The sequence below is a fragment of the Hyla sarda genome, chromosome 4 (genome assembly GCF_029499605.1).
Source record: "Hyla sarda isolate aHylSar1 chromosome 4, aHylSar1.hap1, whole genome shotgun sequence".
In the NCBI taxonomy this organism is placed as follows: Eukaryota; Metazoa; Chordata; class Amphibia; order Anura; family Hylidae; genus Hyla; species Hyla sarda.
In genome coordinates, this window is record NC_079192.1 from 262,351,908 (window position 1) to 262,367,496 (window position 15,589).

General features: G+C 46.0%; 1 protein-coding gene across 1 annotated transcript in view; it reads right to left on the reverse strand.

The window, feature by feature from the left end:
* Positions 1 to 5,340, reverse strand: part of LOC130367455 (uncharacterized) — a 51,004-nt gene extending 45,664 nt beyond the window's left edge. Inside the window, exons 1-2 of the mRNA XM_056569876.1 lie at positions 4,831 to 5,340; positions 2,804 to 2,921 (exon numbers count right to left, since the gene is read on the reverse strand). Of these exons, the coding sequence (XP_056425851.1) occupies positions 2,804 to 2,921; positions 4,831 to 5,340 (628 nt within the window). The remainder of the gene's footprint in view (positions 1 to 2,803; positions 2,922 to 4,830) is intronic.
* Positions 5,341 to 15,589: the final 10,249 nt, after the last annotated feature.

Consider the following 15,589-nt stretch of genomic DNA (forward strand, 5'->3'; position numbering starts at 1 on the left):
TGTCCGCTTGGAGGGTGGAATTTCAACGTGTGGAAATGTCGCAAATCAGACTATGTTGGGGGATACCGTTCTGACGCAGCAGCTCAAGGAGGGTGTGCTTTGCAGTATACGAGTGGCTGACGTGCATGCAAAGTTTCCTTCCCATTGTTAGGATGTCTTGCAGATGGGGTGAACACTTCAGGAACCGCTTGACAACCAGATTGAACACATGTGCCATGCAGGGCGCATGGCTCAGGCTTCTGTGTCGCAGCACAGATAAGATGTTCTTCCCGTTGTCGATCACCATGGTTCCCATTTCCAGTTTTCGTGGAGTAAGTCATGATTCGATTTCTTGAAGAATGACTTTTAGCAGTTCCTCCCCTGTGTGACTCCGTTCTCCAAGGCAAACCATGTGAAGAACAGCGTGACACCGCCATGCCCTGCACACATGGTATGCTGGAGGGGCACTGAGACTTGTCTGTGCAGTGGAGGCTGAGGACACGGTGAAGGATGAGGAGGCAGAGTTGCACACTGTCACTGGACCAATGGCCTGAAAGTGTGGAGGTTGAAGCGGCATGAATGTCTAAGTTGCTGTTGTGGCTGTGCAGGAACCACATTCACCCAGTGGGCCATAAAGGAGATGTATTGTCCCTTACCGTAGTTACAGCTCATCACGCCGCCGCAAAGAAAGGAAAAGAAATGACGGCTTGGGACTCTCAACCTCGGCTCTGCACAAGCCATCAGTTCTCTGAATGGTGCAGAGTCCACCTTTTGAAAAGGGAGGGACTGCAGCATCAGCAAATTGGACCAGAGCACATTCAGGTTCTATGCCATTGGATGAGTGAGCGCATACAGTTGTCTCTTGGACATGGCTTCGCCGATGGATTACTGGCAGAATGACTGACTCGAAGTAGGAGGATCAGGAGTATCTGGAGCAACAGAAAAATGGGTATGACAGACAGCTCCCTTCAGCTGAGGTGGTGGAGCCCTGGCTGGCTGAAATAGGGAGCGGCGTGCCACTGGGTGATCCAGCAGGCTGGACCACGGCATCAGAGCTACAGTTCTCCCAGGCCGCTTTATTGTGACGCTGCATATGTTGACGCAGGGCTGCGGTGCCAACATTGGGACCCTGGCCACGCTTCACCTTCTGCCAACACATCTTGCATGTGGCCAGGTTAACATCCTCCGGATGCTTGATGAAAAACTGCCACAACGCAGAGTAGCTGATTTTCCCCCCAACAGTCCACACTGATTGACTGCTACTGCCTCCGACTCCAGGAACCCATGTTCCACTACCTCCCCGGAAGGTAGGCTGTCGCGAAGCAGGTGGTCCACCCCGGGCATGTTTGGCTCCAAACCATGCTACCACCTTGCTGGCTCAGCTGCTGCCTCACGGGCAACCTGCAACCCTCTTCTCCTGATGATGATGAAGACCTTTCTGCACCCAGCTCCCAGTGCTTTCAGCTTCATCATCATCGACTTGTGTCTGCATGTCACTGATGTCCTCCTCAGGTTCCTCAGCAGTGTCTGCTTCAGGAGCCTGAACACTGGCAGCACCACCTCCCACGCCACTCTCCTCATCACTACTTGCCCACCTAGCGAAGGAAGCGGCAAATGTCTCCTCGACTTCTCGGCTGGGCAGTAGCTGCTGACTGTCCAATAGTAGATCATCCTCACTAAATAGTGGAGCTGAACCCACAGCATACGATACTTCTGTGGGTGAGGAAACAGCATAGGACAGAGAAAATGGGAGGACAGGGACTGCTCCCGGGCCATGCCAACTGAGGGTTGTGTCTGAGGAACCCACCGACTGTTGATTGGGCGTGTCAGATGTCACTTGTGATAAAGTGGATGACCAAGTTAACCAATTGATGATGGCAGATGGGCTGCTGGTCGAGACATGACCACTAGCTGATACCGGGTGCTAAGGCCTCTTGCTGCGACTTCGGCTTCCACTCACCCCAAGTCTGCTGCTACCTCTGCCTGATGAATTTAGGCCTCTGCCACTCTTCTGTGCACATCCTAGGATATGAGGGAGAAAAAAAAAGAGATACAGGGGGCGCTCCCTGAGTAGGTATATTCACTGATGTGCACCCTCCACCACACCAAACAGTGATATACCGACCTTAGTAGGGCCGCACATGAGCCTGTGCAGCCCTTAGGTAATGGACGACGTGCTTGGTATTAGACGAGCTGCAGCACTCCTACTGGCATCGGGCTTCTAGGCTAGAAGCTGATATACAATATGGAAGGACAATGTGGAAAAAAAAACGGGTATAGTGGAGGCGCTGCTCAGAAGGCAAAATACCGGATAGACTCAGGCGGTGCAGGACAAAAACATTTTATTAAGAATGTTTAGGACAACGCGTTTCGGCATCTGCTGATGCCTTCCTCAGGTCCACTTAGCAGTTCTAAAACAGTAAAAAGGATATATCTATGTATCTTAAGCAAAATTATGCATAAAAAATAGTATAGATGTCATCAGATATGTGAGAAATCTCACAAATGGATGTAAAAGGGATGATCAAAATCAACAAACATGTGTGCATATGGATATATGGATAGGCATATATGTATACATAGGTGTATGGAAACAGAACCAAGGCACACACATATGCATATTGGTGGCATACACAGATATATACAGACAGGACCAGGGTATGTATATATGATGTGTTATGTATATTTGTACAGTTTGAGGGTTGTGAACATTGAGGAGTTAGTTCTAGGTATTGCCTAGTTTCAGACACACCAAGGATCATTGGTGTTCAGTGTGGTTAACAACTTACAGTATATTCATAGTGTTATATGGTCTCTGACTTACCCCGAACTTCATTGTTGTTCAGTGTAGAAGTGCTGGGGAAGGAATGTGGAGAGCCAGGGGTTAATGGAGGAGCGAGGACACGCTTGAATGGGGTGAAGAGGCAGAGATAAGCTAGATTCTAGGGAAGGAAGCAATACCTGGATTGTGATCCTGCGTAGCATCTGCACCGCTGCTGGTATGAGCAGTGTGCCGGGAGCGCGTGCATAAGGCCTCGAGAGGCGGCGCGTCACTTCCGGTTGGTTGCCTAAGCAACCACAGACGCTTAGCTGGAGCGATGCGCTCCTGTCAGCTTGTATGCTGCTAGGAGGATCGTAGACATGGTCTATGAATCGCTGGTGCTGTTTGCTGTGTTACTATGCAGTCCACTGATGCAATTGTGTACAGCATAGGTGGGATTAGGATTAACTCCAGCGGATGCATCACTGGTAGTGTCCCATGTATCAATATGCAGCTCATTAAATAGTATATACAATTATGTGGATGATGATGAATGTATTACTATGCTGCAAAAATTATGATTGGGGAAAAAATGGCTATACTAAATACAGTGATGTGACATAGTGATGTAAAAAGATGGCTGTGGTCTATATGTCTATTAAAATGTGGGGTATGTGGTATGAAGAGGAGGCATATGATAAATATAAATGTAAAAGAATAATTAAGGCACAAATAAATTAATATACATAAAAAGGACTGATGGGCATATTAAACACATAGTAGGTAGATGTTGTCATGCTGTAAAAAAATGTCATGCTGTAAAAAAAAAATTTATGTATTATTTTGTATATTTTTTCTAAAGTTCAATGCATTCATTTAGTCCATCTGGCTGGAGGCAGTGCATTTTGTAGATCCAGAATGCTTCTCTCTTGTTCAGTGCAGCTGTCCTGTTTTCAGTGAGAGAAGAGATTTGTTCAATGGGGGTGATTCTGATTTGAAGTCTTTACCATGTTTTTCAGCAAGGTGACGGGAAACACTGTGTTTTTGGAAGCCCATGGAACAATTGTAGCGGTGGCCATTAAGCTGTTTCCGCAGGGATTGTGTGGTTCTCCCTATATATTGAAGGCCACAGTTACACTCTATTAGGTAGATAACAAAAGTTGATCCATAGTTGAGATGTGATTTGATAGGGAAAGTGGCAGCAGTGATCCATGAGGTAAATTAAATGGTGTTGTGGCTGATATAGACAGTTTTTCTGTCTGCATTTGTAGGAACCCATTTTTAATGGGGCTATCGTAGACTGTTGGTTGATGGGACGTTTCTTCCTTAGTCGGCTAGGGGCTAGAAGGTTCCTCAATGTCTTGGCTCTTCTGAAAGTGATCCCGGGTACTGAAGGGATGATTTTTTTCGAAACAGGGTCATGTAAAAAGATGTGCCAGAGCTTTTTGAAGATGTTTTTGATCCGGTTATGAGATTGATTGTATGTAGTGATAAAGTTGGTGGAGAATTCTTTGGGTTTCTGCATGGAACTGTTGGAGTTGGAGGAGGAGATGGTAACAGTATTTTTGAGAGGAAGGAGGATGTTTTGTTCAGTGGTTAAATTCCGATGGTATGCATCCTTTAGGATAGGTGTGGAGTAGTTTTTCTGTAGGAAACGTTTCTGTAAGATTTTAGATTGGGCTTTGTAATCCTTAATGCTCGTACAGTTCCTTCTAATGCGGCAGTATTGACTGAACGGAATGTTGTTGAGCCATTTGTTATAGTGAGCACTTTTGTAGTTCAAAAAACTATTTGTGTCCACTTCTTTAAAATGGGTGCATGTGGTGATAGAATGTTCTTCATGGCTGATTTGTAGATCCAGGAATACTGTTGACTCAGAGCTGATGTTGGGGGAGAACTCTAAGCCCCAATCATTACTATTAAGGTGTGTAATGAATTTGTCGGCTTGTTCATCACTTCCACTCCAAATCATAAAAAGATTGTCAATACACCTTTTGTAATATTTGATATGGGGGTAATATTCGGTACAGCCGAATATATAGGTGGTCTCAAAGCCCCCCATAAAAGAGATTTGCGTAGCTAGGGGCTACCCTAGTCCGGATGGCTGTTCCGTGTTGTTGATGGTAGATAGAGCCCTCGTGGGTGAACACGTTATGGGTAAGAATAAAGCGTAATGCGTTTAGTAAAAACTGGATTTGTTCGTTCTGCATTTTTCCGATCTGATGTAGGTAACTAGATGTAGTCTTTAATCCCAGTTCATGCTGGATATTAGAGTACAGGGAGGTAACATCCAATGTCAAAAAGATATATCCAGGTTGCCATTGGATCTCCTTTAGGTCTCTAATCAGACTCGCTGAGTCCTTCAGGTAAGACGGTAGAGTTATTACAATTTCTTGTAGGTAGAGGTCCAAAAAATGAGATAATTGGCTAGTCAGACATCCAATACCTGATATGATTGGTCTACCCGGAGGATGTTCCAAGTTCTTATGAATCTTTGGCAGATGGTAAAAAAGCGCTAAAGGTGGAGACGATACGCTAAGGAAACTTTTCTCGTTTTTATTAAGAATGCCTTCGGAGTATGCTGTGTTTAGAAGTTCCATTTATTCTTTCAGGAATATTTCAGATGGATCTTGAGATAGTTAAGTATGGTAAGATGAGTCAGACAGAATACGATGTGCTTCGGCTAGGTAGTCAGCCGGTCTTGTATAACAACACCCCCTCTTTTATCGGCAATGCGGATAACTATATCCAGATTATCCCTGAGTATTTTCAGTGCTTTATGTTCAGCTCTTGACAGATTGTTGTTACTCAGGAGGTGTGATGGTGTGGAAGGTAGATTGGTAAGTTCCTCTAGTACTAGGCTGTAGAAGCTGTGAAGATGATGACCTTTATGGTGATGAGGATAGAAATCAGATTTCCCTTTTTCAGTTTGGTGTATAAAAGGGTCCGGATGTTCAAATTCAGTTGCATGAGGTTTTTTGTCTTTTCTATTTCAAAATGTCTTCTGAGTGTTAGTTTGCGTATATATGTATTGAGGTCTACGAATAGATCAAAATTATTTGCTGATTGAGTAGGGCAAAATGAAAGTCCTTTAGCTAGTACGGAATATTCAGTTTCAGAAAGAGGGTGTGATGACAAATTGAAGATTTTGATTAGTTCTGTTTGTTCTTTTTTGGGGTTTGCGCAGGGTGTTGTGGGTAGTTTTCTTCCTTTTCTCCTTCCTCCTCTGCATCTTCTGGTCTTTCTTTTCTTTTTGTTGCTGTTTTCAAGATGGATGTCCCTGTTATGGTTGGTTGGAAGTATTTTGTAATCTTGCTGGTGAGTAGTATTCTGATGTCTGGTGATAATGGTGGGGGGGGGGGTCTTGGGGAGGGAAGTGCTAAAAAACAAATCTGGGAGGAGATGCTGAGTGGAGATACTAATTCAACTGGAGAGTGGGTAACTGGAAGTTGCCAGTTGGGTATTATTGTCACATATTCTTCATTTGCATATTGATCAAATGGTGAGTGTGCAGATCCAATATTTTGAGTGTGGCTCCCCGATCTGGGCGGTCAGAGGTCATATGTTGATAAGGACGTAAGGTTTTGAGAGTTGTAGGTGTCTGAGTCCTCGACATGGATGGAGAGGTCTTCCAGACAGATGTTGTGGTTAGGGGGGTTCTCCACATGTAGTACCAGTGGGGTCCCGGATGGTAGAGAGAGGAGTGGGTATGTCTGTGGTCTTTGTGGGCCAATGGGTGTGTCCAGACGGTTCCTGGTAGGTGTTGGGACATGACCATGTGGTGGTCCATTAGAGTTGTCTTTGTTCTTTGCGTTCTTGGGTCTTTCCCTGTTGGTGGGGCTCCTTTGTCTTCTTCCACTAGAGGAATGAGAATTTCTGAATGTTCTTGTGTTCTGGTGGTTTGTTGTTGGGCAGGATTTGGTTCCGTCATTTTGATTTGGTGATATAGTAAGGGTATTGGTTTGGTTCTGTGGCAGTTTGGTGTGGTTATCCAGAACATTTTTATTCCTTGTTGTGGCATCTCTCCTTTGGTCAGAAAGGATGTGATTGGTGTTTAGGTCCTTTTTGGTACCTTTCTTACGGTCTGCCGGATGCAGGCAGTTAGTAGCGTAATCTAGGCGGTCCCGCTTCAGTTTGGGGGATTTAGTTTCTATTAGGTCTTTTTCAAAAGATTTGATCTTTTGGCTGATTTTGCTGTGTATTGCCTGGAATTCAGGATGTTGGGAATAGTAGTCAAGTTGGTTCATGACCGTGTTGATTTTCTCATTGAGCTTTTCACAGATTTTAAGGCGTTTCAGAGTGAGTGCTTCCATCATTTGGAGGGCACATTGCACCATTAGGTTGTCCCAATTGGTGGTATATGCTGTGTCCTCTGGGAAGGCTGACACAAAGGGGAGTCTAAGCCCCCTTGGTGTAATCCGTTCATTTTGGTAGATCCTTAGGAAGATGGTGTCAAGGTGATGAACTGCTTCAGCTCTGATAGTATCTTCCAGGGTATGAAATAGTTTAAACATTTGCTCTGTTTCCTCTATTGTAGGTAAATGTTTGCTGTGTGGAGGAGTATAGGTAAAGTTGCTGGTGTAGATTTGGACGAGTTCATCTCTTATTGTGTATCTTGAAGTGATGCACTCCATGGTGAAGAAAGTTGGAAAGATTCAGGTGCTGCCGCCCTCTTTGGACCCCAATTTGTGGGGATCTAGTACCGTCCTACTCACTGGTAGGTGGTATAAGTAGCTAGGATATGAGGGAGAAAAAAAAAGAGATACAGGGGGCGCTCCCTGAGTAGGTATATTCACTGATGTGCACCCTCCACCACACCAAACAGTGATATACCGACCTTAGTAGGGCCGCACTTGAGCCTGGCAGCCCTTAGGTAATGGACGACATGCTTGGTATTAGACGAGCTGCAGCACTCCTACCGGCATTGGGCTTCTAGGCTAGAAGCCGATATACAATATGGAAGGACAATGTGGGAAAAAAAAACGGGTATAGTGGAGGCGCTGCTCAGAAGGCGAAATACAGGATAGACTAAGGCGGTGCAGGACAACAAAATTTTATAAAGAATGTTTAGGACAACGCGTTTCGGCATCTGCTGATGCCTTCCTCAGGTCCACTTAGCAGTTTTAAAACAGTAAAAAGGATATATCTATGTATCTTAAGCAAAATTATGCATAAAAAATAGTATAGATGTATGTCATCAGATATGTGAGAAATCTCACAAATGGATGTAAAAGGGATGATCAAAATCAACAAACATGTGTGCATATGGATATATGGATAGGCATATGTGTATACATAGGTGTAAGCCATGGGGACTAGGGTAGCCCCTAGCTACACAAATCTCTTTATGGGGGGCTTTGAGACCACCTATATATTCGGCTCTACCGAATATTACCCCCATATCAAATATTACAAAAGGTATATTGACAATCTTTTTTTGATTTGGAGTGGAAGTGCAGAACAAGCCGACAAATTCATTACACACCTTAATAGTAATGATTGGGGCTTAGAGTTCTCCCCCAACATCAGCTCCGAATCAACAGTATTCCTGGATCTACAAATCAGCTATGAAGAACATTCTATCACCACATGCACCCATTTTAAAGAAGTGGACACAAATAGTTTTTTAACCCCTTAAGGACCAAGGACGTATCGGTACGTCCTTGGTCCTGCTCTCCTGATATAAGGCGGGGTTACACAGTAACCCTGCGTCATATCACAGCGGGCCCGGCGTCATAGTGAAGCCGGGACCCGCCTCTAATAGCGTGCAGCGCCGATCGCGGCGCCGCGCGCTATTAACCCTTTAGCCGCGTGCTCAGAGCTGAGCCGCGCGGCTAAAAGCAAAAGTGAAAGTTGCTGGCTAGCTCAGTCGGGCTGTTAGGGATAGCCGCGGCTAATCGCGGCATCCCGAACAGCTTACAGGACAGCGGGAGGGCCCTCGCTGTACGATCGCCGAATGACTGCTCAGTGCCTGAGATCCAGGCATGAGCAGTCATGCGGCAGAATCGTTGATCACTGGTTTCTTATGAGAAAACAGTGATCAATGATGAAGATCAGTGTGTGCAGTGTTATAGGTCCCTATGGGACCTATAACACTGCAAAAAAAAAGTGAAAAAAAAAGTGAATAAAGATCATTTAACTCCTACCCCAATTAAAAGTTTAAATCACCCCCCTTTTCCAATAAAAAAAAAAAACACAGTGTAAATAAAAATAAAAATAAACATATATGGTATCACCGCGTGCGGAAATGTCCGAATTATAAAAATATATCATTAATTAAACCGCTCGGTCAATGGCGTGCGCGCAAAAAAATTCCAAAGTCCAAAATAGTGCATTTTTGGTCACTTTTTATATCATTTAAAAATGAATAAAAAGCGATCAATAAGTCATATCAATGCTAAAATGGTACTTCAAATCACGGCGCAAAAAATGAGGCCTCATACTGCCCCATACACTGAAAAATAAAAAAGTTATAGGGGTCAGAAGATGACAATTTTAAACGTATTAATTTTCCTGCATGTAGTTATGATTTTTTCCAGAAGTCCGACAAAATCAAACCTATATAAGTAGGGTATCATTTTAATCGTATGGACCTACAGAATAAAGATAAGGTGTCATTTTTACCGAAAATGTATACGTAGAAACGGAAGCCGCCAAAAGTTACAAAACAGCGTTTTTTTTTTCAATTTTGTCGCACAAGGATTTTTTTTTCCGTTTCACCGTAGATTTTTGGGCAAAATGACTGACGTCATTACAAATTAGAATTGGTGGCGCAAAAAATAAGCCATCATATGGATTTTTAGGTGCAAAATTGAAAGAGTTATGATTTTTTAAAGACAAGGAGCAAAAAACTAAAATGCAAAAACGGAAAAACCCCCGGTCCTTAAGGGGTTAAACTACAAAAGTGCACACTATAACAAATGGCTCAACAACATTCCGTTCAGTCAATACCGCCGCATTAGAAGAAACTGTACGAGCATTAAGGATTACAAATACCAATCTAAAATTTACAGAAACGTTTCCTACAGAAAAACTACCCCACACCTATCCTAAAGGATGCATACCATCGGAATTTAACCACTGAACAAAACATCCTCCTTCCTCTCAAAAATACCGTTACCATCTCCTCTTCCAACTCCAACAGTTCCATGCGGAAACCCAAAGAATTCTCCACCAACTTTATCACTACATACAATCAATCTCATAACCGGATCAAAAACATCTTCAAAAAGCTCTGGCACATCTTTTTACATGACCTTGTTTTGAAAAAAATCATCCCTTCAGTACCCGTGATCATTTTCAGAAGAGCCAAGACATTGAGGAACCTTCTAGCCCCTAGCCGACTAAGGAAGAAACGTCCCATCAACCAACAGTCTACGATAGCCCCATTAAAAATGGGTTCCTACAAACGCAGACAGAAAAACTCTCTATGCTGCAACAACATCAGCCATAACACCGTTTAATTTACCTCAAGGATCACTGCTGCCACTTTCCCTATCAAATCACATCTCAACTGTGGATCAACTTTTGTTATCTACCTAATAGAGTGTAACTGTGGCCTTCAATATATAGGGAGAACCACACAATCCCTGCAGAAACAGCTTAATGGCCACCGCTACAATTGTTCCATGGGCTTCCAAAAACACAGTGTTTCCCGTCACCTTGCTGAAAAACATGGTAAAGACTTCAATCAAATCAGAATCACCCCCATTGAACAAATCTCTTCTCTCACTGAAAACCGGACAGCTGCACTGAACAAGAGAGAAGCATTCTGGATCTACAAAATGCACTGCCTCCAGCCAGATGGACTAAATTAATGCATTGAACTTTAGAAAAACTATACAAAATAATACATAAAAAAAATGAATGACAGTATACGTTTGCACATTTTTTACAGCATGACATTTTTTACAGCATGACAACATCTACCTACTATGTGTTTAATATGCCCATCAGTCCTTTTTATGTATATCAATTTATTTGTGCCTTAATTATTCTTTTACATTTATATTTATCATATGCCTCCTCTTCATACCACATACCCCACATTTTAATAGACATATAGACCACAGCCATCTTTTTACATCACTATGTCACATCACTGTATTTAGTATAGCCATTTTTTCCCCAATCATAATTTTTGCAGCATAGTAATACATTCATCATCATCCACATAATTGTATATACTATTTAATGAGCTGCATATTGATACATGGGACACTACCAGCGATGCATGCGCTGGAGTTAATCCTAATCCCACCTATGCTGTATACAATTGCATCAGTGGACTGCATAGTAACTGTCATGATTCGGCTCACAGGTAGTGGATCCTCTGTGTCAGCGAGGGGTTGGCGTGGACCGTGCTAGTGGACCGGTTCTAAGAGGCTACTGGTGTTCACCAGAGCCCGCCGCAAAGCGGGATGGTCTTGCTGCGGCAGTAGCAACCAGGTCGTATCCACTAGCAACGGCTCAACCTCGCTGACTGCTGAGAAGGCGTGGGACAGAAGGACTAGGCAGAGGCAAGGTCAGACGTAGCAGAAGGTCGGGGCAGGCGGCAAGGTTCGTAGTCAAGATGGATAGCAGAAGTTCAGGTAACACAGGCTTTGGACACACTAAACGCTTTCACTGGCACAAGGCAACAAGATCCGGCAAGGGAGTGCAGGGGCAGTGAGCAGATATAGTCTGGGAGCAGATGGAAGCCAATTAAGCTAATTGGGCCAGGCACCAATCATTGGTGCACTGGCCCTTTAAGTCTCAGAGAGCTGGCGCGCGCGCGCCCTAAAGAGCGGAGCCGCGCGCGCCAGCACATGACAGCAGGGGACCGGGACGGGTAAGTGACCTGGGATGCGATTCGCGAGCGGGCGCGTCCCGCTGTGCGAATCGCATCCCCAACGGCCATGACAGTGCAGCGCTCCTGGTCAGCGGGACTGACCGGGGCGCTGCAGGGAGAGAGACGCCGTGAGCGCTCCGGGGAGGAGCAGGGACCCGGAGCGCTCGGCGTAACAGTACCCCCCCCCCTTAGGTCTCCCCCTTTTTTTGTCCGACAACTGTTTTACCTGGGACGAGGACACCGGGAAAGAATGGAGGGTTTCCTCAACGGCAGGCAGTACAGCAGGAATGGGAATGGGGAGGGAGGGCAGAGGGCGAAGCCTGGCACGGGGCAGTGTGTCACCAGGACGGGGGCCATGAGGAGGCACTGAGGCTTGCCTGACGGGACTGGGAGGGGGGGAGAGGCACTTCCTATGGCAGGCAGAGTCCCAGTTCTTGATCTCCCCGGTGGTCCAGTCAAGGGTGGGAGAATGAAGCCGGAGCCATGGCAGACCGAGGAGGACCTCAGAGGTACAGTTGGGGAGGACGAAGAGCTCAATCACTTCGCGATGGGGTCCAATACACATCAGGAGGGGTTCTGTGCGGTAACGCACGGTGCAATCCAATCTGACTCCGTTGACCGCGGAAATGTAGAGCGGCTTGACGAGACGGGTCACCGGGATGCGGAATTTATTCACCAGAGAATCCAGAATAAAATTCCCAGAGGCACCAGAGTCCAAGCAGGCCACGGCTGAGAGGGAGGAGTTGGCTGAAGGAGAAATCCGCACGGGCACCGTGAGACGTGGAGAAGCAGACTTAGAGCCAAGAGATGCCACACCCACGTGAGCTGGGTGCGTGCGTGCGTTTCCCAGACGTGGAGGACGAATAGGGCAATCCACCAAGAAATGCTCGGTACTGGCACAGTACAGACAAAGATTTTCTTCCCTACGGCGATTCCTCTCTTCCTGGGTCAGGCGAGACCGATCCACTTGCATGGCCTCCTCGGCGGGAGGCCCAGGCGTAGATTGCAAAGGATGCTGTGGGAGAGGTGCCCAGAGATCTAAGTCTTTTTCCTGGCGGAGCTCTTGATGTCTCTCAGAAAAACGCATGTCAATGCGGGTGGCCAAATGGATAAGTTCTTGCAGGTTGGCAGGAATCTCTCGTGCGGCCAGCACATCCTTGATGCGACTGGATAGGCCTTTTTTAAAGGTCGCGCATAGAGCCTCGTTATTCCATGATAATTCGGAAGCAAGAGTACGAAATTGGATGGCGTACTCGCCCACTGAAGAATTACCCTGGACCAGGTTCAGCAGGGCAGTCTCGGCAGAAGAAGCTCGGGCTGGCTCCTCGAAGACACTACGGACCTCAGCGAAGAAGGACTGGACTGTGGCTGTGGCAGGATCATTGCGGTCCCAGAGCGGTGTGGCCCAAGACAAGGCCTTTCCTGAAAGAAGGCTCACTACGAACGCCACCTTAGACCGTTCTGTAGGAAACAAGTCCGACAACATCTCCATATGCAGGGAACACTGAGACAAAAATCCACGGCAGAGTCTAGAGTCCCCATCAAATTTGTCCGGCAGGGACAAGCGGAGGCTAGGAGCGGCCACTCGCTGCGGAGGAGGTGCAGGAGCTGGCGGAGGAGATGGTTGCTGCTGTAGCAGAGGCAGAAGTTGCTGTAACGTGGCGGTCAACTGCGACAGCTGCTGTCCTTGTTGGGCAATTTGCTGCGATTGCTGAGCGACCACCGTGGTAAGGTCAGCGAGACTTGGCAGCGGCACCTCAGCGGGATCCATGGCCGGATCTACTGTCACGATTCGGCTCACAGGTAGTGGATCCTCTGTGTCAGCGAGGGGTTGGCGTGGACCGTGCTAGTGGACCGGTTCTAAGAGGCTACTGGTGTTCACCAGAGCCCGCCGCAAAGCGGGATGGTCTTGCTGCGGCAGTAGCAACCAGGTCGTATCCACTAGCAACGGCTCAACCTCGCTGACTGCTGAGAAGGCGTGGGACAGAAGGACTAGGCAGAGGCAAGGTCAGACGTAGCAGAAGGTCGGGGCAGGCGGCAAGGTTCGTAGTCAAGATGGATAGCAGAAGTTCAGGTAACACAGGCTTTGGACACACTAAACGCTTTTACTGGCACAAGGCAACAAGATACGGCAAGGGAGTGCAGGGGCAGTGAGCAGATATAGTCTGGGAGCAGATGGAAGCCAATTAAGCTAATTGGGCCAGGCACCAATCATTGGTGCACTGGCCCTTTAAGTCTCAGAGAGCTGGCGCGCGCGCGCCCTAGAGAGCGGAGCCGCGCGCGCCAGCACATGACAGCAGGGGACCGGGACGGGTAAGTGACCTGGGATGCGATTCGCGAGCGGGCGCGTCCCGCTGTGCGAATCGCATCCCCGACGGCCATGACAGTGCAGCGCTCCCGGTCAGCGGGACTGACCGGGGCGCTGCAGGGAGAGAGACGCCGTGAGCGCTCCGGGGAGGAGCAGGGACCCGGAGCGCTCGGCGTAACAGTAACACAGCAAACAGCACTAGCGATTCATATACCATATCTGTGATCCTCCTAGCAGCATACAAGCTGACAGGAGCGCATCGCTCCAGCTAAGCGTCTGTGGTTGCTTAGGCAACCAACCGGAAGTGACGCGCCGCCTCTCGAGGCCTTATGCACGCGCTCCCGGCACACTGCTCATACCAGCGGTGCAGACGCTACGCAGGATCACAATCCAGGTATTGCTTCCTTCCCTAGAGTCTAGCTTATCTCTGCCTCTTCACCCCATTCAAGCGTGTCCTCGCTCCTCCATTAACCCCTGGCTCTCCACATTCCTTCCCCAGCACTTCTACACTGAACAACAATGAAGTTCGGGGTAAGTCAGAGACCATATAACACTATGAATATCCTGTAAGTTGTTAACCACACTGAACACCAATGATCCTTGGTGTGTCTGAAACTAGGCAATACCTAGAACTAACTCCTCAATGTTCACAACCCTCAAACTGTACAAATATACATAACACATCATATATACATAGACTCTTTTCCTCTTTTGGTAGAACTACCTATGAACATGAACTATATATCCACTTGATTTTATCCTCTACTTTTGTATTATAATTTTCTTAGACCTTGATTTTATTTATTATTTATTTGTTTTTTACTATATGAAACTACCTCTGGATCCATTTGGTTTTTACATTTGTGTTTTATGCATCCTATTCATATATTATATTAGTTCCTATATATACTTTTTTCGTTTTGTAACATTGCTAATCTGCATACATGTATACCCTGGTCCTCTCTGTATGTATCTGTATATGCCACCAATATGCATATATGTGTGCCTTGGTTCTGTTTCTATACACCTATGTATACATATATTCCTATCCATATATCCATATGCACACATGTTTGTTGATTTTGATCATCCCTTTTACATCCATTTGTGAGATTTCTCACATATCTGATGACATACATCTATACTATTTTTTATCCATAATTTTGCTTAAGATACATAGATATATCCTTTTTACTGTTTTAGAACTGCTAAGTGGACCTGAGGAAGGCATCAGCAGATGCCGAAACGCGTTGTCCTAAACATTCTTGATAAAATGTTGTTGTCCTGCACCGCCTGAGTCTATCCTGTATTTCGCCTTCTGAGCAGCGCCTCCACTATACCCGTTTTTTTTTCCCCCATTGTCCTTCCATCTGTGCACATCCTGGCACTTCTCTGCCTGACATACTTATACACCAGCGGAGTGCGTATATGTTACTCTTATGAGAGACAATAAGCACCACTACCCTTAAAACTGTATTATACTACAGAAACAAGTGTGTAGCTTTGGCTGGCCTTTCACAGTAACTAGGCCCAAATTAGTTTAACAGGAAAATATATAAAGGACACCATGTAGGTGTACTTACAGTTTAAACTTATGAGAGGAGGACAATGCATCCACTACAAACTATATAAGGCTACAAAAACAAGTGTGTAGCTTTGGCTGGCCTTTCACAGTAACTAGGCCCAAATTAGTTTTTCAGAAAAAAAAACA